Consider the following 23,644-nt stretch of genomic DNA (forward strand, 5'->3'; position numbering starts at 1 on the left):
ATGGAAAACAAACATGTCAACATTGACATTGTGTACATATGTTCGATATGAACACTTTGTGTTGGGAGTAAACAGTTTGCAGACCTGATTCTGGCTATTCTAGGGTCCTTTTTGGACCAGAACTATCTTGAGGTATCTTTTGGACTGGGTCTCTTTTTTTTTCTTTTGAAAATGAGTTTATGCATGTTAGGTTTGGGCAGGTTTTCCACGAGTCTGTTTCAGATCAGAGCCCTAATCTGGGCAGCATACCCTCCTTACATAATGTATTTTATTAATGCAGATTAGCCATATGATATGAACTGAGTCACAAAAATTAGCCTGAAACAACGAATCAGGACATCGAGAGTTTAGCTGATATATATATATATATATATACGAGTTCGATTCCACTGTGAAGCTGAGAGCATAGAGGCCATTTAAAGGTCCAGCTGGTAGATTTCTTTGAGTGCGAAACACAAAAGTGGGCAGATGGAAAGTTAGCATGATCAATTAGTTCATCTTGTTGCCTATTCACACTCTCACTTTTGTCTCTCTGTTTATTTGCACTTCTGTCTCTCTCGCTGTTTATTTGCCATCTATTCAAAGGCAAAAAATAAAACTGAGAGCCTGAGTCCATCTGGACCTGTTGTGGCATGCCATTTGGTACCCTGAACGCCGGCCTGCCCTGGGCCGCCATCTGTGCCACTCTTTGTCACAGAGGTACCGCTCTGGGGCATTGCCAGTGGCACACAATCCATCCGTCTATCCATCCGTCCACCCATCCATCCATCCGTCTTCTCCTAAAAGGAAATAGCGAGACTGTCAGACACAGAAAAGAGCCCTAAAAAGGCCTGTTCCAGCTGACTGACTCGCCCTTTCTGTTACATAAAGCCTCCAAATTATGTAATCTTGGACATCTTGTCCAGTCTTCTTTTTCCTTTGTGTGGGTGGTTCCATTTCTCCGGGCGGAATAGCGGGATGAAAAGAGGTGTAGAGAGTGTGTATCCATCCAAGCACAGAGTTTGGAGGCAGATTAGTGGGTGCTTGTTTTTCAGACAGTACAGTTCTTCTGCAGCTGGAGCTTTCAGTGGAAGCTTCAAGTCTCAGTGTGGCACTTTACAGAAGAGCCTCGACCACAGGCTCCCCTCCAGATCAACAAATGAGCGCCAGTGGGTGATGAAGTGGCTCGGGTGACGGCATGTGTTTATGTGTGTGTGTGTGTATGTATGTGTGAGAATTCAAGCATGCATGTTTGTGTGTTTGTTGGAGAGTGTGTTGGAATTGCAACCTGCTGGGTTTGACGCTCATTAATTGTGATGCCGATACTTGCCTGCTAGGCTGCACGCACACACACAGACTGGAGACGTGACCATGCTGAGAATCCCTGTGTCTGACTGTTTACCCATTGTTTCTCCTTGTGCGTCACCACATTAGTGATTCAAAGGCAAAGGATGTTCTACCAGGGAGGCGTCTGATAACTCTGTCATGCTTTTTAGTTTACATCATGATATTTATCAGTCTGGTGATGCAGCACACTGGATTTGAAAGTCTTTCTTACTTTTTCCATTCTTTCTTTATGTATGTAAAGAATGTGACCCGCTTTATCCACATCTGGCCATCAGTAAATACTCACATGTACCATGTCCACCTTTTCACATAATGTTATGCATGGCTGCTGCGCCAAGAAATATAAACTGATTTCCCAAACAGTCCCTGGAGACCGTGGGTGTGGTTGCACTCTTACAACTAGATCACTAGTGTAACATTTTTAAAGGGCCATGCCAGAGGTTTAGTGTTGCACCTCCACCATTGATTTGGGGTACAAAGGACATAAAGTTAAAAGTCAGAAAATAAGCGCAAGACACATCAGCTGCGTGATCTAGAGCTGCTATTTTGTTTCAACACAGAAGTTGTAGGGAGGTAGTCAGGGTGGACGGCGTACAAAGTGCAGGACTTTGGTACCGGAGACACCAGAGATGAGGACTGCATCAAATTCGTAGTGTATAAATCTCATTTCTAGGAGACAGTGAGCTCAGTGATGTGCAGATGCAGTGATAAAAGTGTTGCTTCTCTAGAGAGCTGACACACATCAGTGCTGGGAAACAGGACGGTGTTGTATCCTGACAAGTTCATGCGCTCACCAAGAATTTACCTAGAAAACAGTGGGCGCGGGTGTTACGACATGCGTCACACAGTGTGGTTTTTTTTTTTTTGTCCCTTGTATGTAACTCTGTATCCTGCACTTTCCATAATGCAACTCAACAGCGTCTTTTAATAACTAGGGATGTGCAGAGATCCCAGTATTTGTATTTGTATCTGTATTTGTTGAGGCAGCAAAACTATCCTGTTTTTGTTTTTATTACACTTTTAATTTTAGAAAATTTAAGTGTTATAATAAGAATTCATGAATAAACTACCTTACGAAGTTGGTCCCCACACCGGGTTTTGAACTTGAGTCTCCCAGATCATAGACACAGACAGACCTCTAACTATTTATACACCCATAACACAGAGACAGCACAGTGTGTAAACGTGTAGGGAGGAACTTCAAAGGCAATTATTGCTTTGCAATTTCATTTATTGCCTATTTTTTACAACCTAACTTTGTGGAAAGAGGAAGGAGAATAACAGGTTATGGAGAGTCCCTTTGGAGCACTTTGCATGTGTCAGTAGCTCAGCTTTATCTCTGGGGAACACCCCCAACAAATAACTTTTAAAATATTTGCATGAAACAAATATTTGTATAAAACTCACTGTTTGTGCTTTGCCGAATAAGGTATTTGTATTCCCTAGTAATTACACCCTTTCCATGTCTTTCACACTCCATACTTCAGATACATACGTAAACCCAAGCTGATGACTTCATCTGAGGTTCTTCTGTCAGACTTCAGAGCCACAGAAGACATAAAACAATTATTTTCAGAGGTTGAGTAGTACTACACATCAACAGCAAACTGAACTTGAGGTGTAAAATTGGAGTGTCACTTTAATTGATGGCTGTATCATGATAAAAAGTGCGAGCTTTCTCCTTAGATGTGTATCATCTACTGCATTTATGGTTAAATGCTGTATGAACGTCTGTGATATGTTATTACTCTCAGCTCAAATGTATAAAATCTACTCATGAAAACAAATATTTTTAGACTTTATTGATCGGCTGTAGAGAAATCCTTTCACTCAGAGGTCACAGCGCCGGGTCGGATACATGACAGAGCCCTCTTGACGTTTGTTCCATCTCAGAGAAAAAGGCAGCCTTCGAAAACTCTGATAAACTGGACGACTTCAGATTCATTTAACAAGAAAATTGGAAAAGCCATCCTTGTAATAGCAGTCAACTCTGATTGAAGGTCTGGGTAATGGAACAGAAGCACCCTCATCATCTATCATTTACAAAAAACACTTTTATCAAGAAAAACCTGCTGTCACCCTCTCCCACTAAAGATCACATCTTCTCACTCGCTGTATATTTTTCTTCTTCTTCTCGTTCTATTTTCTGTCATGTTTGTTTTGTCTCCGCTTCTCTCCTCTATGATCACTTTAGTGTCACAAGACAGCCGCCAGGTCACGTCTTGCACAACCTGTTCTAACCTATTAGACCACAGGTATCCAAAATGGGTTGAAACAACAGTGGCTGAAATCTGGCACACTGGGTCACCACATTACAATGCTAGACCTGAAATGATCTTCTGCTGACTCTTTTGTTGCATTCGAGAAATGTCCGAAAACTCAGCTCTTCCATGACTTCCGTCACTTTCTTGTTATTTATAGTATCTCTCATGCACTTGTCTATTTCCAATTGTTTCTTACTTTATAATAATAATTTTAAAAAATGCAAAACACACAAAACCAATTCTCATTGCATTTGTACCTGGTCAGCTGCTTGAGCGTCTGCCAAATGACAAAATGTAAATAAATGTAAATAAATGATGCACCAGAATCAGTACATTGGTCCACTTCTGGGAGCCAATGCTGGCCCGCAGCCGTCTGGTTTGCTGACAACTGTTTGAACAATTGTTATTTTAAATTGACATAAATCCACGCTCCACAACAGAGCTAAATCTGGCAACACCTGTATATACTGTACATGGGTCAGAGGCCAGCTGATATTTGCTTCTGTGTTGCCAGAACACAGCCGAGTCTTGCCAACATTCAGCTGTAATCATCTTGACTCGGCTCACAGCTTTTGGCTTCTTGTGATGCTGGCAGCCTAAGAAAACAAAATACTGCAACATTTTCTAGGTACCCGAAATGATCTGGCCAAACAGCAGCCTAAACCTAGCGCACCTGCTTACTGGTCTCGTGCCAGACTTGTGAGGGAGGGCATGAATTGGCACACCGGATCCCGATGTTGGCCCGACTAATGCTAATAGTGATTACAGAAGCAATCCAACCCCAAAAACCTGCCCAAGTCTGCCAGACATACTGTGTATGAGGCTCACATTTGGTCCTCTGGTGTCAAAACACAAAAGTTGCCAGCAGAATCCGGCAACTTTTGGTGGCTTGTAATGCTGTTAATCTTACAAATATAACTTTTTCTGAGCTTTAGACTTTGTATAAAAAAAACACGAACCTTCTTCCTTTCTTTCTTTCTTTTGTAGGCGGCATTTTTGCTTGTATACTGTGCACGTAATGTCTTTAAAAACATCAGAAATGGCAGTTTCTAAGCATTAATGAATGTACTATGTTATACTGCATAATTTGTGTAATCCACAACATTTTTTTCCCCTGGAAAAGACCTGACAGAGGTTTTACATCAGAAAATGTAGGATAGGAGAGAAATCTCAACCAGTTTTTTTCCTTAGATCTCCCATTTCTCGTGTGCATGTACTGTAACTGACTCTTATTGATCCAGGGTGGGGCAACCTCTCACCCTGCTGTGCTGTCCTTGGAAGGGAGGAGGGCAACAGAGAAGTAAAGGAAAAGGGTGGAGGAGGGGTTTTGGGTGGGGCAATTTGTGTTGGCGGTGCCTCATTGTTTCCCTGGTTTCCGTAAGTCATTTCCCCTACTACGCAAACATATTAAATAAACAGCAAGAGACACAGACGGAGTCAGAGCGTCCTTGGATCTCTGCAGAGCAAACTGAATGGAAAATAGTTTAACTGTTGTCTAGATAAGATGTTATCAGAAGGATGATGTATTTTGTTGCAAATGTTTGTCATCTTAAAGTCTAGACTTCACATGTATACACCATCTTTTTCCATTAATATTGTAGTGGGAAATTATTGGGAAGAACATTCTGGCCACACTGCTGAGATGATATAAGAGTGAGCATCTCTTTTAAGTGTCTTTAAATCAATGATTGTATGATTCTGGGATATATTACTTTAAGGATCTTAGTGATAACCTTTTCTGAAATTTTCCAAGTAAAATATTAACTTTTTAATGTTTAGGGGTGTTGTAGTTGAATCCTGCAGGATGTAAAAAGCCTTTAACTTAACATAAGATCATTCAGAAAACAAAGAAAACACGACAAACAAAACAAGATGCACAGTGACAATAAAATTGTGATTTATGAATCTACTGTGGCTTATTTTTCTGTAATTGTGGTAATGTGTGTAATTTTCATATTTGAATTGTAACAGGCATCAAAAGCAATATGATATTCTAAATAAGAAAAGATAAATAATGCCTTATTTAATTCTTCGGTGAATAATTCATTCATCACCTTCTGCTCTGACGTTATATTGTATCGTTGTGTCAAACCAATAAAGCCCTCAGTGAATTAAATTGAACTCAGATGAGCTAAAATGATAAAAAGGGAGAGAACACACACACACACATACACACACACACCCACACACACCTCAGCCTCCCAGCTGCTCTGACTAATTACAAGCGTTCCCAGACCAGTAACCCCTCGGCCCTCCAGCAGAGCTCCTCTGTGTTTTTATGCAGTTAATGATATTATTATTTAGTGAAGCTGCTGGGTCTTCACCATTCCTCTTAATGTCACTGCACCTGCTTCCTCTAACACTGCTAACGGCGGGTGAAAAAAAAAAAAAAAAAGAGTCTGGCAATGATTTATTATTGGCAGAGCAATCAGGAGCAGAACTGAATGTTTTATTCTTGTCCAGACGAGGAGACGCAGGAGTTGTTTTACTGCAAGAACCTACGAATGTTTCTTTACTTACAAACAAACCACATGTGAAATTTATGAAATATGGAAATATCCTAAAACCACATGTGAGAAAGCTGAAACGATGAGCAACAACTGGCTGATGGTCAAAAATGATAAATTAGCATGTGTGGAATGATGACAGTGTTTTGTTCAGATATTAAACTCTTAAAACACAATCTGAGTCTAATCTGTACAAACAAGTGTTTTCTGGGTGGGATAAATGTTGTTTATGACAGTTTAGAAAGACTGTCTGTGCACTTTGTGAGTCCAGACGGGAGCGAGGGCAGCTGGAGAAACACAGACAGGCCAGTTTGGGACCAGATTTGGTTCACAGACTGTCTCTTTCCCTTTGTTTTTGTAATCATTGTGAATGAAAACGATTTGCTCCCGTCGGTTTCATTGGCCATAAAAAACACAAAACTGTTGCATAAGAAAAAAGTTTACATAATAATTTAAACGCTGACATCAGGAATTTATTTCATTTTGAGCTTGTATGTAAAGGAGTACATATAAGAGGAAGTACGTTTGCTGAAAGGCAGTGAAGTCAAATATGACTCAACTGGTGACTGTGTGTCCATCTTGTCTGGCTCAGTTCCACTTAAAACCTGCAGTGAATATCGTGTCAGTGCTGCAGACCTGCTGATGGTGATTCAGTGTAAAGGCACCAGAAGTGTACTCCGTCAGAAGTGCTTGTCGGATGGTAGAATAGCTTCGGAAACCTCCCTCCTCCCGCACCTTTCTGATGTATCACTAAACCAACCCTAAAGACACATCTGACATCAAAGGTTTTACTAAAGAATTAGCTGTCTCTCAATAAGTAATTTTTGACTTTCTGTAAACACACTCGGAGGTTACGAGATATTTTCAAGTATGACTGATAAGACCGTATCCATGCTAGTAGCCCCCGGGAGGCTGTAAAGGTCGTCAAACAGCACAAAGCAAAGGCAGCATGGATTGATGCTAAGACGAGGAGTGTAAGCACTGAAACATTTTCAACTAAAGCGAAAAAACGTTACCTATCTTAGCTAGCTAGAGCTAACATCTGTGCGGTTGATGTATCAGTTGTTTTTGGTAAATAATAAATGGGCTTCAAAACACTCAAGCAGTTGAATTTGCGCAGGTAAAACGAGCCAAAAATGTGCTCTTCGTTCATTTTGAATGCACCTGTAGATTCCTTATCACTAGCGGTGCAGTAAATTGTAGTTTGTCCTGTGAGTGGCAGAAAGGAAAAGCCATGTAACCCTAAATCAAGGAGATGTATTCGCTGTATTGTCGGCTCTATTAGGACGTCTCAGACTCAGCTTCTCAGAATTGACTCCGCTTTCATCAGACTAAACTGAACTTTGCCAGCCTTTGTCTTAATCAGCCCAGTTGTTCTTTGAGAGACAGAGAGAGAAGCAGACTAACAAGTTGGGGGAGACGAGGGGAGTGATCGAGAACAATTGAAAGTCATGTTTGTTGTGGGTGTTATCTAACTGCACAGTTTTAGATAGATTTGTCTTCTCCAGGTCTGCTCTGATTTGACGTAAGATAGGATTGTTTAAGAAAATTGAGAAACACGGGGGGAAGAATAATCAGTTTTAACTCAGTGGTCCTGTGAGATAAAGTCTTGTTTGAACACTAGTTCAGGCTGCTGAAATCCAACTGCTTTGATGAAATATTCACAGTATGCCCTGGTCACAGAGACACATAAACTTAGATTCAAAGATAGCTGAACAATGAACAAAGCCTTGGTAATTATATTGCAGAGATACACATGGTCTGATGCAACTGACTCTTGTGGTATTAAGCGCTAGAAACTCAGATTGGATGCGAGCTTATCAATGTTCTCTTTCCACAAAAATGTTATTGTTTTGGTCCAGTAACTCCTCCAAAAGGCTTAAGGGTATGTAGAATCATGGAATAACCCGATGTAACACTTGATCTTGAACCGTCTCGCCCAAATATGTATTTATTCTTCCATGATATTATTTAATTTCCTCTTTATCACATCTTTCAGCTCACTTACAGTGTTGAGTGACACATCAAAACAGGGGGTCAAGTGTTTGTGCAGGGCTCATCTCATTCTGTGATGTTGGAAACGGCACTGAAGATGTGTCGCCGAGAGGTCAGTGACTCTCGGCCGAGGGGTTGAGACCCCCCTGGAGACCACAAGAATATTTGGGGGGGGCGCTGAGATAATTTATGGCATTTAAACTTCAATGTACAAATATCTTATTTTTGAGTCTCAGGATAAAAGCTGCATCTTGTAAGAAAAAAATATGCATAAATATCATTATACTGTATGTGTACTGTTTATCATTTAGCTTGTTAATGTTGGCAGGGTTTTCAAAGGGCTGCAGATTGCAGAAGTTGAGGACTTTTACTTACTGCTTCATGTTACTTCATGCTTGGCCTTTCCTTGGTCTTTGATCTGTCTGCTTCTTATATACGTTCAAAGCTATAGGAATACTACTCCCACAGCCATGGAAATGCCCTAGTTCTCTACTGTTATATAAGCACATTCTTGGTTCAATTGGAACCAGCAGTTCCTCCACGTGGTTTCGATCAGCTGTGTTGGGAGCATTAGGTGTTGATTGACGGTAGTAGGGGGTTCGATGCGGGGGAGAGGTGGCTGTAGAGGGAGGTGTTGGGGGAGGCTCCTCTTGTGTGGTCGGGATCAGTTTACCAGAAGAAATGTGGACACTTGTCTGCACACTGAGAAAACAGTCCGAGTAGTGAAACGCCGGGCATTCCTCGGCCACCCAAAAGGGGGTTGCCTTGGTGACTTAGGTGGGACGCATTCCTCGCAATCCCAGGGATCCCAAAACAAGAGGAGGTGGTGGGGTCTGGTGTTGGAATCTACAGCAACGAATTCAAGGAGTTTGAGGTTCTCACAATAGAAAACCAACAGAAAGCACTCGTTTGGTGATTTGCAGGATTACGTTCATTAACAAGATGCTTCTATCCAAAGCTTGCCTATGAGGGTCCAAGTGACAGAAATTTTGGCATCTACCCATGTCCACGAAGACTGTACGTGCTGACAAACATGCGTGAACCCATCTATGTATGAAGAAACCTAATGTAGTATTAACACAACTGCGTACGTGTCCTCTGTATTTGTCTATTTTGGAGTATATCTGGTCCTTTACATTTCCCCCCCACATACACACACGGAGAGTACATTGAGGTTCACCGTCTAGCTCAAAAACACTACAATCAACTGACAACGAAATATTTCAATATGAAGCAGGTCCTAACTACTAATGTTGAAATATAGTAACTGAACAACTGTTAACAATGGTTACATGTACCTAGATATCAGAAAGTCTAAAAACCTTTTACTTGGAGGACGATTTCAGATCTAAAAGATACATGATTACAAGTAAAAGGCATTCAAAATGTAAAAGTATATAAGTATTATCAAAAGTAAAAGCACTCATTATGCAGAACGACCCCTTTCAGAATATTATTATATATAGTTTATATGTGGTATTACTGATGAATTAATGTTTAAGCAACATTTTTATGTTGTAGGTGGTTGAGTTTATCTTTATATACTGTTGGATGGTTTAATCTATAACAACATATCATATTTAATAAGAAGATCATGTTTTATATGTCAAACATTATTCTGTAGAGTAAGTTGTAACTACAGATATCAAATATGTGTCACCTAGTGGCAAAAAAAGTGCAATATTTCCTTCTGAAATGTTTCGGAGTAGAAGTTTAAAGTGGCATGAAAAGGTGATTCTCAGGTGACGTAAGTGAAGTAGATTAAAATTGTATTTAAGTACAGTATCTGAGTAAATATCCGTATTTACTGTCCACCAGTTCATTTTTCAAGGTCATTTTTAATAGTTTAACCTCAGTATCTAGATGTCTTTTGACCTGCAAATTATCAAATTACTGCTAACTAGGTCATGGAAAATATCCAAGACATTCTTACACACTCAGTCTTGCGGACAATGACCGGTTACATTGTGAAAATGCAGGCCACAGTGAAGTGTTCCTGATTCCTAACAAGGACACTTCAAATATCATTAACCGCATTGGATGTTCCTTTTTCAGCCACAGACCACCATGGCAGGTCGACAGTGTAAAAGCACGACAAGGGAATCATTCATTCAGCTGTTTACTTATTCAGTTCTTTAGTGGGTCTCGTCTGCGCAGCACAGTGTCACGCCAACCAACCCTGTGATATAACCGGCGAGATCTCTCTCTCTCTCTCAGGCTTCTGGACAAACAGTGGACAGTTTCTCAGAGTGCTGACCGACATTTACCATATATGTAAACAATCACTGCCGTCCTTACATAAGAAATTTCCTACCTTTTTTGGTAAAAAAACAACCTTGTGGACTGTGACTTTTTGTCTACGAGGGCAAATATGTGCAACAACAAAGAGTGATATATTTAGGAGTCTTTTAATTCTTTGTTCCAGTTTTAGCTTCACAGTTCCTGTTTAAAGCTGCTGTTCATGCAAACAAAGGAAGAAGGAATTCAAGGTGGAAGTGCCTGTAGAGTTACACGGAATTGCAGATGACTGTGACTCGATTAAGACGTAGGGGAAGTTTTGGCTGTGTTGTCTGACTGAAGACATATTTAGCTTTACATGCTGGCAGTGGCGTCATGCCCATTCAACTTGAGGCTCCCTCAAATATTTGAGATTGAATGGATTTTCACAAAAAGAGTTTTGAATTAGCCTTAAAGGTGCAGTGTGCAGAATTTAGTGGCATCAAGCAGAATGGACTTGGCAGAAATGGAATATAATAATTCATATGTATGTTTTAATTAGTTTATAAGCACCTGAAAATCGTTGTATTTTCGTTACCTTAGAATGAGCGCTTTATATTTACGTAGGGAGTATGTCTTCTTCTAGGCAGCCCACCATGATGCACCGCCATGTTTCTACAATAGCCCAGAACAGACAAACCAAACATTTACTATAGAGGGGGCCTTTTGCATTTTTTGCACGGTATATTTTCCGTCACGCTTTGAGGGGGATGCGGAGGGGGGGGGGGGGGGGGGGTATTCAGTTGGTTGCAATCTGCTGCTTCACCACTAGATGCCACTAAATCCTACACACTGGTCCTTTAATAATACGGTATATAAATAAAAGTTGCTTTTCTGTATGTTTTATTCATATTCAAGTCTGCCTGGAACACACAGTATTCTGCTCTCTGTTTAGGCTACTTGCTTCCTTCCAGCTGGAAGCTAAAGCTAGTAGAGTCGCTCAGCTGCGCGGCTGTGGAAGTCGTGTAAAATCATTCCAAATTGTGGTTGTGTTTTTGTGAATAATGAATCTCAGCTCACGCCATAAAAAAGTATGACTTGAATGAACTGGTAAATGACTTACAGCTTCAGAAGTGACTTTAACTACAATGCACAAGTAATTAACATTAATGTTACCTTATTATCTTTTGCTATTATTAGCTAAATTATTGTTTTTGTCAAAACAAATTTGCAGCTCTGAAATGTGGGGATGGACATAAGGAGATTTTTACAAAGAGTCAAGAGCTAAATAGTGCCAGTAAAAACAACAGCTACATGTTTGTGAACTTTAACTTAGCGTTAAATAATTAACAGCACTAATGATAAATAAAGTTAGCCCTGAGTTTAAAGCCTTTTAGCTAAACATTTTCTTGTTCAATATTGCTATCAAATGCAATATGGTGTTAAAAGGTGTCATTCAATCATGTTTCTACTAATAGGGGGGCGGTTTGATCATAAACATAGAATCCAAAGCAGATAATTACTGGTAGGTGTAAACATTGATATACTGTGTTGTGTTGTGAAACTGTGCCCCCTCAAAGAAACTGACTGCATGGCGTCCCTGCATGCTGGTGCATAGAAAGGTGCCCTGATGTCAAATGTAATTGAATAGGATCTTAACAGTGTAGCTCTGAGGAAATCACATGTGTTTCTCCCAAAGCCAAACCTTTACCACACACTGCCCCAGATGGTCTCTTGCAGTTCATCTCAAATTGATCTGTGTTGTTGAATACATTAGAGTCAATGTGATGTTTTTCTCATATAGGCATCTGGTGCTCATAGGAAATGTTTTGGAGCACAGATGCTCTGCCATAAGTTTGCTGTTGGTCAAAGTGGCCTCTGCAAATTGGTGGCTACTATAAAAATGCAAGCAAATTAGAGGGCGTCCAGGCATGGGACCAAGAGTTCTGTAATTCATTTGAGAGACCGGAGTGAAGCTTTTGAAAGAGGAGTTCACAACTCCACATCACAACAGCCCTGAAGCCCACTTTTATGGCTGATAAATGACCTACTGTGGTTCCTCCATGTGTGTTTTGAAATTCAGTGGTTTGTCATCCCACCCTGGTGCAGAGGCATATGCTCTGCAGCTGCAAATCACAGCTATAGGGGAACATTATCTGGATGAGTTGCTGTAATATCAACAAGCAATGATGAGTGTATGATTGCCAACCGAAAACACATTCGCTTTCTGTAGTAAATGTCAGCAAATGAGAGCACATATAACATATATGGCTATCAACATGGACTGAACTGAACAGTAAAAGTCTCTGTTGGTGGGAGTGTATTGCTACAGGTTCCAGTAAGAAGACGAAATACAACTGATAAAGCAGAGTTTAAGTAAACAAACATGGAAACACTTCACAGCAGTTTATAATACTATCAGACAGGATTGTACAAGTTTGGAAAGTTCAGTCTCCATCTCAACAATTGTGAGTTTTCACAATACAAAGAACAGTATTGTAATTATGGTGTGCTTACATGTACTGAATTGGCCAACAGGGATGGTATTGCAGCAAAATTATCCACAAATGTTTTTTTTCCCAAGGACTCTGAGCCTGGACCCCTACTGTGCCAAAGCAGTGGTCTCATTGAAATGAATGAGGAGGCTTTTTTTGCTGCAAATGTAGAATGTGGACATTGGGATTATTCTAATACATAATTAATTTTTAAAGAGAAAAATACAAGTGAAATAAATTTCATGGTTTACTGCAGAGTTTGACAGTCTGCAGGAACACTTGGAGCAATCACTTTGATTCTTAGGCGTCCAAAAGCTGAAAAAAAAAATAAAAACGCAGATTCCATGAATTACTGCACTGCTCCCATGTTGAGTCTTTGTTTGTGTCTGGTGTGAAAGCTTGTGAACCGCTGATCTAAACAACACTGCCGCTACTGCTGCTGGTTGTCAGGAGACATGAAAGGGGGGGTAAATGGAGCCACGCCAAAGAGCAGCAGGCAGGAATCCTGAGCCTCCACAGTGGGATGCCTCAGTTCTCCTCCAGCCTCAGCTGACATAACCATCTCCAGCGTATGAGCCGTCTGTACCTCATCTTACCTCACTGTGTGCTCGCTGACCTGGTTTTCTGCACTACAAATCACACTGGGAGAAGATCTACAACATATCTCTCCCCTTCGAGGACAGGAAATACGACAATCCAGAGGAGGAGACAGTTCAGGCTCTGCGGTTAGTTATTTATTGCGGCCATATATCAAAAGGCTGGCCCTTTCTTTTGGGTGTACAGGCTCCTTTGCAAATTGTCCATCCCCTAGAGTCCAACAGAACATAGACTAGTGACACATACAAGAAAGATCACAGGCTTTTACCTTGCAGCACCACATTTTTCCTGCAAAATTGATAGGACCACCAGGAGTACTCCCTTTATCATTTTCCTACCTGCACTTTGTAGGTTGCCAAGGGGTCAGCCAATGGTCTATGTTATAAAAAAATATGCAAGAATCTAACATGTAATTCCCAGCCATGCTGTACCGCACACACACGGTCTCTAAACGAGTATTCATTAAAAATATTCAGCCAGTTGCTGTTATTAGTGATGTAGCTCGGAAATATGCATTAAGCTCTTGACCCTGACAGTCCAGGTGGGTGTTGTGTGTGTGTGTTTCAGAGACTATTTGCATGTGTGTGTGTGTGTGCGTGTGAATGCCTGCAAGCAACTTTGTGAGATGTTTCCAGCAGGCCAGCGGGGGAACAGCCTGGAGGCATGCGTGAGTAATGAGATGAATGTCCAGTCGACTGTCTCGGCTCCCCTCTTCCTCTGTAATTACCTATGCTGTGGCGGGCTCATCATTTGTGAGTGCTGTGTGCTCATAAAGAACAACCCTTATCTCAACCTGCCTATAGCTCTATAGCTATTTCCTATATAGAGAACTGAAACTACAAAATTACACTTTTTCAGGCCCTTTGCACAAGAATTCCCTAACATATTGGTAGAGTGAGCATTGTTGATCAGTACTTGTACAGAGATGTCTAGTTTCAAAATCTTATCTATCTATCTATCTAATCTTTCTGGCAATTTTTAACCAAAAATTGTTCCAAGAAACAAGAAGCTTAAGGGGCTAAACTCAAGAACCAATTCAGAACCTTGAAATCCTCATGGTGCATTCTTATTCATGTTTCCAGGGTATCTAAAGAACCACTGGGTGAAGGAAAAGAGACCAATAGTGGATTACAAAGCTTTGTTTGAACCACAATTTTTGAATATGATGAGAAAATAGCAGAAAGTCATTGCATTAGTCTTTATGATTTACTGGAAGGGAGAGATATGTAAAGAGAGACTTGAAAACGCCAGAGAAGCATTTTTTTTTTTTCCAAACTACTCCTGTACTACTGATTATTTTCCGGGTACTTTTCTGGTTTAGTATATGATGTAACTACAGGAGCTACATTGCTGCTTTAAATGTCAATATCATTAAAATAAATTTCCATGCCAAGGCATAACATTGCCCAATACAAACACCGCCCTGGTAGTTCCTGGAACACTGGAAAGTCCTCAGGCCACAGAAGCGGGGACTTTCTATAGGCCAGAAACTATAACCCCAAAACCAAAACCGAAACTTGGTTCCTGTGGTTGAAACACTGGTAAAATTCCTACCTAAATGATTCCTGGAAAAAGTGTCTCCATTGGAATCCTCCATTGTGACAATTTGACACTTACAGGAAAAGTGTCTCCCATAGGAGAGCAAACAAAAACACGTCACCTTGCAAAATTTGACTCATCTATTGTCATTTAGGCTGTCTCTGTAAAGTGGGACAGCAGGCAAGATTTGACACTGCATGCAAAGCTTAAATGTTAAAAGAATACTAATTGAGATCAATAGCAGTTCAAACCAGAGGGCAACAACTATCCACTGGCCAAAGTTTTAAATACACACCTATAATTACTCTTATTTACATGCTGCTTGTAAGCTAATAAGCTGGTCACCAATACATCCAACAGCTGGGCTTTGTTCAGAGTTACTACTGTGAACAAAGCCTAACTGTGAGGACAGCATCAACATCAACAACATAACATGTTAAACAGAAAGGTGCCACTTTTTGCTAATTGTTAATTGCACACATTTAATGTGTGAATAAGACTTCTTTGGATTTGCTAGAAGCTACCTTTGACAGAGCTAGCAGAGGCTGCTAACAGAGAATAGCAGCAGTTTCCTCTTTGCTTATTACTCTTTGGGCTATATTAGTGCTAAATTAAGCTAAGTTAGGCTAAACACATCTCACAGATACTGGTGTATTAAACACACAATTTCATGTTATGCATTGCAGTATGATACAGAGATGTAAACTGATTGTAGAAAGGTGAAAATGGTCTATAATACACTGTAAAGGACCTTGGTATTCTCTTTTAAGATTACTGTTAAACTCATTCCAAGTCACTGTATAACACAACAAAGGCTGAAGGCTCCGAATGCTAATCTAACGGCAGGAGAGCAGACTGAATCTGCATTAGCAGCACTTAAGAATTCCTTCCTCCTAATTGTTGTGCATGTGGATGAAAGAGTAAGGAGCTGAACCAGTGAAATAGAAGGAGGGATGACAGAGCTTAATGCTCTCAGCAGACATCCAGGGAATGCACAAGACGACCCATTAACACCTCACGGCCTCTTTAGGAGGTGTTTCCTCTGGATGGTTCCCTCTTGTTATTTAGATGAATCTGTGGTCCCCGGGGCTGTGTTCACACTCGGGGTGATCTGATTGCATGTGGACAGCTGTATATACAGGTGTGATTGCGCCTAATATGCACTGAGGAAGATCTGGGATTTGATTGCTTAGTCCACATCTAGAGGCTGTCTGGGTTACATTATCATATAAATGTAGGTTATTGTGTGTAGTGTCTGTACTGAAGGACTGACTGGTTAACTTGGTTTACTGAAAGCAGATGTACAGTATGTGGTCACTCTGTTGACGAGGTGTCTCGCTCTTCATGGATATATTTTTGGTACAGGTCTTTGTCTGTAGGAAGTTTGCATATTAAGAAGGAATATGACCATAAGTTGTCACTTGAGAGGTTTAAACTGTAGACTCTTAATGGGATGTATATGTACAATTTGGACATACTATAACTGGATACAAGAGAGTGGCAGATAGCATCCAGACAGAAAAAAATGTTGAGTTACGGTACTCAGAATGTGCCGATCTGGGGAGCAAATTTGACCAAATTGCTGCTTTTCTACTTTATTTCGATAAAGCTGTTTAAACACCCAAACAGAAATTAACTGTAAGATTTAAATGTGGACTGAACGGTGGTAAGATGAGCTTTTATCTCCTGTATCCTGTATCTATGTACCTGTATTTTGTAGTATTATAACCCTAATAGGAAAGCATCATTTTTGCATAATGAATCTATGCATTGTCCTCATTCTCTGCACATGGTTTGCCAACTCCTGCTCATATGCTACTATAAATATATCATATACAGCAAACTCATCACATGATTCCTCCACACCATAGCCCTGTCGAGTGTTGCACATTATTGCCAAAACCTCATGGTGCACTTGTTTAAATGAATATTGTACAACACACAACATATGATATATTCGCACAGTATATTCAAACAGAGGGACCGTGTGATGTTCGACTCATTGTACCCTTCTTACACAATAACATAAAACTTTAATGATCCCAGAGGATATATAAAAAAATAACAGCATGTGTGAACATAAAATATAGGCCACATGGGAACACCAAACATACGAGCGTCACATATATTAACAACTGAGAAAGGTAATACATTTTTATACAATTTTTGAATGGGACTTATGAAGAAAATATAGTTTAGAGCGTTGTTTTGCTGTGCAAAATAACAGCAGTAGGATTTACAAACAAGAAGTTTATTTCAGGATCTATAGTTATTTGTCATAATTTTCACTATACATTTGTATTTCCTGTATTAATTTCACCTTTTCGAAATGCTGTAATCCAAAATTTGCCATAATCATTCCTCCTGTTCATACTGACCATTAGAAGATCCCTTCATAATGCACTTACAATGTTAGCGATGGGGGAAAAAATGTATTTAAAAGTTCATCTGAAGCTAATATGAAGCTTCAGCGTCCAAATGAGTCAAATCATGTAGATATCTTTCAACATTACAGTCTTTTTAGTGCCAAAGTCCCTCTTCTTGTTACTATACTTCCACCACAGCTCAACAGGGAAACACTGTCCGAGGAAACACAAAGAGGGAATTTAATGCTAAAAAGACTGTAAATGTGGCAGATATCCACTTGATATGACAAACTCAGACTGATGAAGCCTCATATAAGCTTCAGCTTAAAGGTACAATGTGTTGTTATTATATATATGTTGTTACCTTGGAATGAGCCCTTTATATCTACGTAGGGAGCGGGTCCTTCCTCCTTCCACAGAGCCTGCGATTATGCACCACCATGTTTCTGCAGCAGCCTAGAACAGACAAACCAAACACTGGCTCTAGAGAGGGCCTTTTGTGTTTTTTGCTAGTTTGGTGGCCACCATAGGTTCTCCTACACGCTTGGAAGGGGAGTGGGAGGGAGCGAGGGGGGGTATTCAGTTGAGTGCAATCTGCATCCTCATTGCTAGGTGCCACTTAATGATATCCACTGCACCTTTAACTTTTAAATGCATTTTTGCACAAAGTGACTGTGTGGACACACTGTGGATTTTTGTCTCCATCACTTACATTGAAAGCACATTTGAAGAGGATCTTTTAACAGCCAGTATGAACAGGAAGAATGATTACAGCAAGGAAAACCTCTTTCATTGTTCATATGGACACCTGAATGTTGTTTTAAGACACACTTGAATAAGAGTGAACCTATCCTTTAACAGTGACGTTCTCTTGCCTGCATCCGCGCTGTGACGTCACGCATTGAACTTTGTCACCCGGAAGAGAGGAGGGTCGATGTGTGGATTGTTTACATTTGCTGGAGCTCGTCAAAAATGAATCCTCCGATGATCAACTCGACCAACTCCGTTTCAACAACAAAAAGTAAGAGTCCCTGAAGCATGCGACATGTTTTATTGGTGCTGTGACAGTCAGCAGAGAGTCAGACAGTCAGTCATGTAGCTAGTGTCAGCTAGCCAGCTGTTAGCCGCTAACGTTGGCTGTGTTGATACTGAGAGCAGAAACAGCTTTCTAGTTTGGTTTCACACTGTTTTTAAGCTGTTGAACCTCTCGTTGCTAATTGTCCTGCATGCACAAAGACACTCTGAGCTTTCTGAATTAAAGTCAGTGTTATAAGGCTGTTATTACACTGTATGTATCTGAATTAGCTTGCTGGCTCAACTTTTCAGCTGGTAGCTGACTTGTAACATCCAATGTTAGCTGTAACAACTTGTTATCTATCAAATAGCAAGGTTAGCAAGCAAGGTTAATGTGAGGACATCATTTATATTAAAGGTGGATAATAATCTAAATTACTGAACGTGAAATATGTTATTAAATTCAATTGGTAGTTTGTGTCACTGTTCTTAAAAAACTCACTACAACAAGACCAGACAACCTTGTTGTTATTAGTAATTAAATAGATTAGTTAATAATTTACTGCTAGTTATCTGTCATCGAGAGTACTGAATATGCAATACTAAAGGTTGTAAAACACACTCTCCTCCTTAGACTGTACTGTTAAGGATGACCTCTATTGTCCTCTGTTATTTGGCACTGAGCCAAGATCTGCAGGTTTATGTGTCAGTCATTACACCAGCTGATTCTAGGCTGCAACTAATGATTATTTTCATTATAGATTCATCTGTCCATTGTTTTGATTAATCAATTAGTTGTACTGATATTTTGCTTGTTACTATCTTGTTTCTTTTACATTTAATACTTTTTATGTGAAGCACTTGTATGCTACATAAATAAATCTTTAGTTAGTTGTTTGCACTCAGTTGCCAGTTTATTACCCTAATCTAAAAGTAAAGCATAATAATACAACATCCCTGCTATAAATCTTACCTTCATGAAGGTTACAATGTTCAGTTTTGTTGGAACTGTTTTAGTGAAGTGCTGTTGTATAACACCAAACTGGAAGGTGTGTCTAATATTTGTCCACCATTTTTAGCCTTTCTGCCTCCAAAATGACCATAAAGTTGAATCAGTATTAGTCTTAATCTTGTTAAATAAATAAACTGACGACTAAGTGTAGTTTTGTACCAGTGAGAAAGTAACACTTGCACACTTACTCCATTTTTCCCAAAATTTGTTAAATAGACAACAGCTTGATTCTGATTAGATTCATTTGGATTAGATTGAATTCATGGTTTGGAGTATCGGAGTATTTATTTAGCTCCCTGTTCTATACTTTTGTAGCTTCAAGTTACAGCTAATATCTTCTCAGTGAGAGGACCTTTCTAAAATCAAATCAAGGATCAGTCATCTAGTGCGTTTCCATTAAATGATGCTTGTATGAAAATGTTAGCGAACCACCGCCTCAGACGAACAAACATCATCTGTGTTTCTGTTTGTGCAGGGAAACGGGAGGCCGAGCGCTCCGTGAACTGGACGGTGGAGGAGACTCAGGTGCTGCTGTGCGCCTGGAGTGACGAACGCGTCCAGAAGAGTTTGGCAGAAAACCTCCGCAACCGCCATGTCTTCAAACACCTTTCGGCCCGGATGAGTGAAATGGGTTTCTCTCGGAGTCCGCACCAGTGCCGGCTCCGGGTCAAAACTCTGAAAGCTAACTACGTGAGAGCCAAGCTACAGAGGAGCGTGGACAGCTCACAGCCGTGTAGTTTTAAATATTTTGCAGAGATGGATGCCGTGTTGGGCAGGAGGTCAGCAGGAGTGGAAGGAGCGCCCTATTTTGTTTCTCCAGAAAGGGTGGAAGGGCTTCATGTCGACTCCGTTGACAGGACAGGAAGTATCCCTCCGGAATTAAACTCTAACACGGAGATCGGCGGTCATAGTTTCGGTTCTTTGGGGAGGACCGGAAGAAGCTGCCAGTCGTGGCAGCTCAACTCTGAAGTCAAGTTGGAGAACAGAGAAGATTCAACGGATGAGTTTGAGTTCAGTGATGCAGGATTCACACAACATCCCACAGACAGACGCCATGAAGTTTATTTAGAGTCATCCATCCATCCTGAACCTGCCGGTAAGTTCAACAGTAACCATAAGTCAGGTTCCTGTCATGTCCACACTGGCTACGAAGTTTTAGTTGTTTTACATTTTTAATCTTTACTTTGTTGCACCTGACAATCAATACAAACTTTGTGTGCTATATAAGCATGTGAGCATAATTTAAATTAATGCACAGCGGCTGATTCTTTACACAAAATGACAAAAAGAACATTCTATGAGATGAAAAATATTGTGTCTAGTATTTTCCTGGCAGGTATTTTATTTTAGCTTAGCTTAGCTTTTAGCTAATGATGAGTACATGACTTGATATGCACCAGTGTTCCCCACATATTTGTGTATGTTCATGTTTCATCCCTCAGTGATTAAATCGGCTGAGATGAGATGTTAGTAATTAGGATTGTCTTTGGCTGAATAATTATTTTAATATGTTAATATAGTGTTGATTAAATAAACAACACTAGAGTACTGCTATATTTCTCTATTTTGTGAAAGGTGAATAGAGAAATAACATGTTTTGGGACTCACACAGACACACGCAACGCAGAATAATAATCAGCTTTGTTTTTAACTTAAAATTTCATTTATCAATGTTAACATTTACAATTACTTGTGCAGTGTGTTTTGTATGTACATACAAGCTCCTGACTTGACTCCAGTTTATCAGCTCTTGACTCTGTATCACCTCTGGCACGTCAGAGTTCATGGTGACGTCTTTAAATTGCTTGTTTTGTCTGACCGGTTTTCTAGAACTTAAAGATATTCTGTTTACTGTCACATAAGATGAAGAAAAGCAGCAAATCCTTCATATTCCTTCCATGCCTTACTATTGTTTTGTTTCCTGTATCGTAGGTACACCAGTAGAAAACAGCCTGAGCACTCCTTCCCCACATGTAGCACCACATCCACCGGTTCCTCCTCCTCTTCCTCAGCCCGACGCCTCCCCTCTCCCTACACCGCCAGATCCGAGTCTCGGCCCCCTCCCCACCTCCGGCCACCAACACCCCGAGTCCTCCTGCCTGGAACCAGTCCTCAAACACCTGTCGGAGTGCTTCCAGCGGCTGGTGTCGGAGACCCGCGGCCTGCTGGTGCAGCTGGAGAGCCAGAGGCAGGAGCAGGCTCGCTGGCATCGGGACCTCCTCGCCGATTGGCTGCAGAGGGAAGAGCGCCGGCAGAGGGAGACGGCTGAGAGGGAAGAGAGGAGGGAGAAAGCTCGCATGGAGCATGAGATCAGGGTGCTGGAGCTCCTTACTAGCCTAGCGAGAGAACAAGGGTGTCGGTGCGGAGGAGGCCAGACTGTAGCGGTGACACCGACCGGCCCAAATCACACCATCACCAAGGACGGACATTAGCATACGCTCCGAAGGATTTTTGCAAACTGGAACAAGCTCAGGTGGAACAAAATAACAGCAGTTATAATGCAAATAGCTGCGTTCAAGGAGGGCTTCGGTTTGGATTGCAGTGAGATTTTTAATGAACCAAATACAGGAAAAGACTTGAAATCCAGGGATTTATAAGTAGAAGAATGTTGACATTTGACAGCCATCGATTACTCGTTCTCAGAAAGCCTTGTAGAAGAAAATCAGTGTGGAATGATGCACATTGTTCATTTTTAATGTCTTTTATTAGAGAGAAGCACAATATAATCGCACACCGAGCTTATCCGCTTGAGTCATCGTGTGAATTTTCTTTAGATTCTCTTTGTCACTTGTAATTAAGCATCGTGACCCTAAATTAAACAGATTTAAAAAAAAAAAAAAAAAAAAGACTATCGTATTTCGACTCGGCTTCAGACCAAAGAAAACAAACAGTTGAGATATTCTCTAAATAGATGAAGGCTTTGGAAGGAAGAGCAGTGACCCTGATGAAGATGACCCAGCTGGATGTGTTCTTCCTCTCTCTTCTTCCTAACAACGCCTATTAGGAAATTTCTCAAGTGTGACTTGATTGTACCAGATGTAATGATATTGTTTTATGCACTTTTATATAAATTAAAGATCAGACATTTTCAACCAACCTTCCATGTTCCTTTGGGATCTTTTTCATCTGTGTGGCCTTTATCAGCACTAATGGAAACGTGTTAATCTGTGTTGATACTTGGCAGCTAATGTCTCAATAAGCAGATGTGAGGAATTCTTCACTTCTGTTAAAGCGTCACTGACATCTCGGCTCTTCGCCTCCATAACCTTTGCTTTTTGATTTTGACATAATTCTTCCTGTTACAGCAACAGAAGACTCTCCAGCTTCCTTACAGCTGCCCTACTAACAAAACTCACCATACAATTACAAATGATATCAGAAGAAATGTTTGATTATGTGCTTTATGTGTTATGAAAATCTGCTGACTCTCTGAAACCTTGAAACTAATTAAAACTGACTTCAATTGAAATGCACAGCTGTCAAGCTGAACACAACATTTTTACTTACTTTGTTCATGTTCCTCACAGAACCTTCTGACACATAACATTTTTTAATTTAATTCAAAATATATAATAAATGGGGGAACTATAAATCTTTTGGCAATATATTGTCATTTTCCCATAAGAATATATTGATTCACATGTTCAGATTTGGTAAAGAAATTGAAAAGGTATTTCATTAACAAACATTTTGCCAAGTCAGCACAAAAAACATGACTTTACACTTTCAAATTGCGTGCAGCGTGTATGCCAAAGTCCAATTTTGCATGCAGGTGATTCACTAATCCTTCCCAGTGAAGTGAAGTCAATATAATGTGACTTTTATTTATTTTATAAGGTGATTTTTGGCTTATTATGAGGAGGCAGGTTGAGTGGATGTCTTGATAATTTGTTGGCAAAAAGTTGTGAAGGAGAGCAACGTCATGCCGGAGATTTTCAGCCTCACATCTGGACGTTGTTACCACCTTTTACAGTTTTAAACCCAAACCATGATCTTACTCTAACCCTAACCAAGTGTTTTTTGTGCCTAAACTTAATTAATGGCTTTAAATGAAAGGCGAAAAGGTTCAAATGTAGCATTAAATTGGTGAATCACCTGCACGTGAAATTTGACTTTGGCGTATGCACTGCACACAGTTTGAAAGTGTAAAGTCGTGTTATTCGTACAGAGATTGTTAGATGCATGAAATACAGTATAACAACAGCATGGAGAGCTGATCTGTCACAGTTATTACATGCACATGAAATATAATATATATACTGCATCTTGACTATAATATATGTATTTTGACTATAAGAAGTATTGCTTTGTC

The 23,644-nt window shown here is 40.3% G+C and overlaps 2 protein-coding genes across 2 annotated transcripts in view; both read left to right on the plus strand.

Annotated features, from left to right (window-relative positions):
- rasgef1ba (RasGEF domain family, member 1Ba) overlaps positions 1–23,644 on the plus strand; it is a 142,913-nt gene that overhangs the window by 82,075 nt on the left and 37,194 nt on the right. The gene's annotated exons all lie outside the window — the stretch shown is intronic.
- LOC137169216 (zinc finger and SCAN domain-containing protein 32-like) lies at positions 18,175–22,428 on the plus strand. Its single transcript, XM_067572267.1, has 3 exons — positions 18,175–18,327; positions 19,808–20,428; positions 21,265–22,428. Exons 1-3 carry the CDS (start codon positions 18,279–18,281, stop codon positions 21,762–21,764), a joined length of 1,170 nt encoding a protein of 389 aa, XP_067428368.1. The 5' UTR covers positions 18,175–18,278; the 3' UTR covers positions 21,765–22,428.

Source organism: Thunnus thynnus, chromosome 2, assembly GCF_963924715.1.
Source record: "Thunnus thynnus chromosome 2, fThuThy2.1, whole genome shotgun sequence".
Lineage (NCBI taxonomy): Eukaryota > Metazoa > Chordata > Actinopteri > Scombriformes > Scombridae > Thunnus > Thunnus thynnus.

Bases quoted from the DNA above. Each gene is read 5' to 3' on its own strand.
- LOC137169216 (XM_067572267.1), top strand. From the start codon at position 18,279: ATGAATCCTCCGATGATCAACTCGACCAACTCCGTTTCAACAACAAAA. The intron at 18,328-19,807 runs GTAAGAGTCCCT...CTGTTTGTGCAG, and splicing joins CTCCGTTTCAACAACAAAAA to GGAAACGGGAGGCCGAGCGC. The intron at 20,429-21,264 runs GTAAGTTCAACA...CCTGTATCGTAG, and splicing joins CATCCATCCTGAACCTGCCG to GTACACCAGTAGAAAACAGC.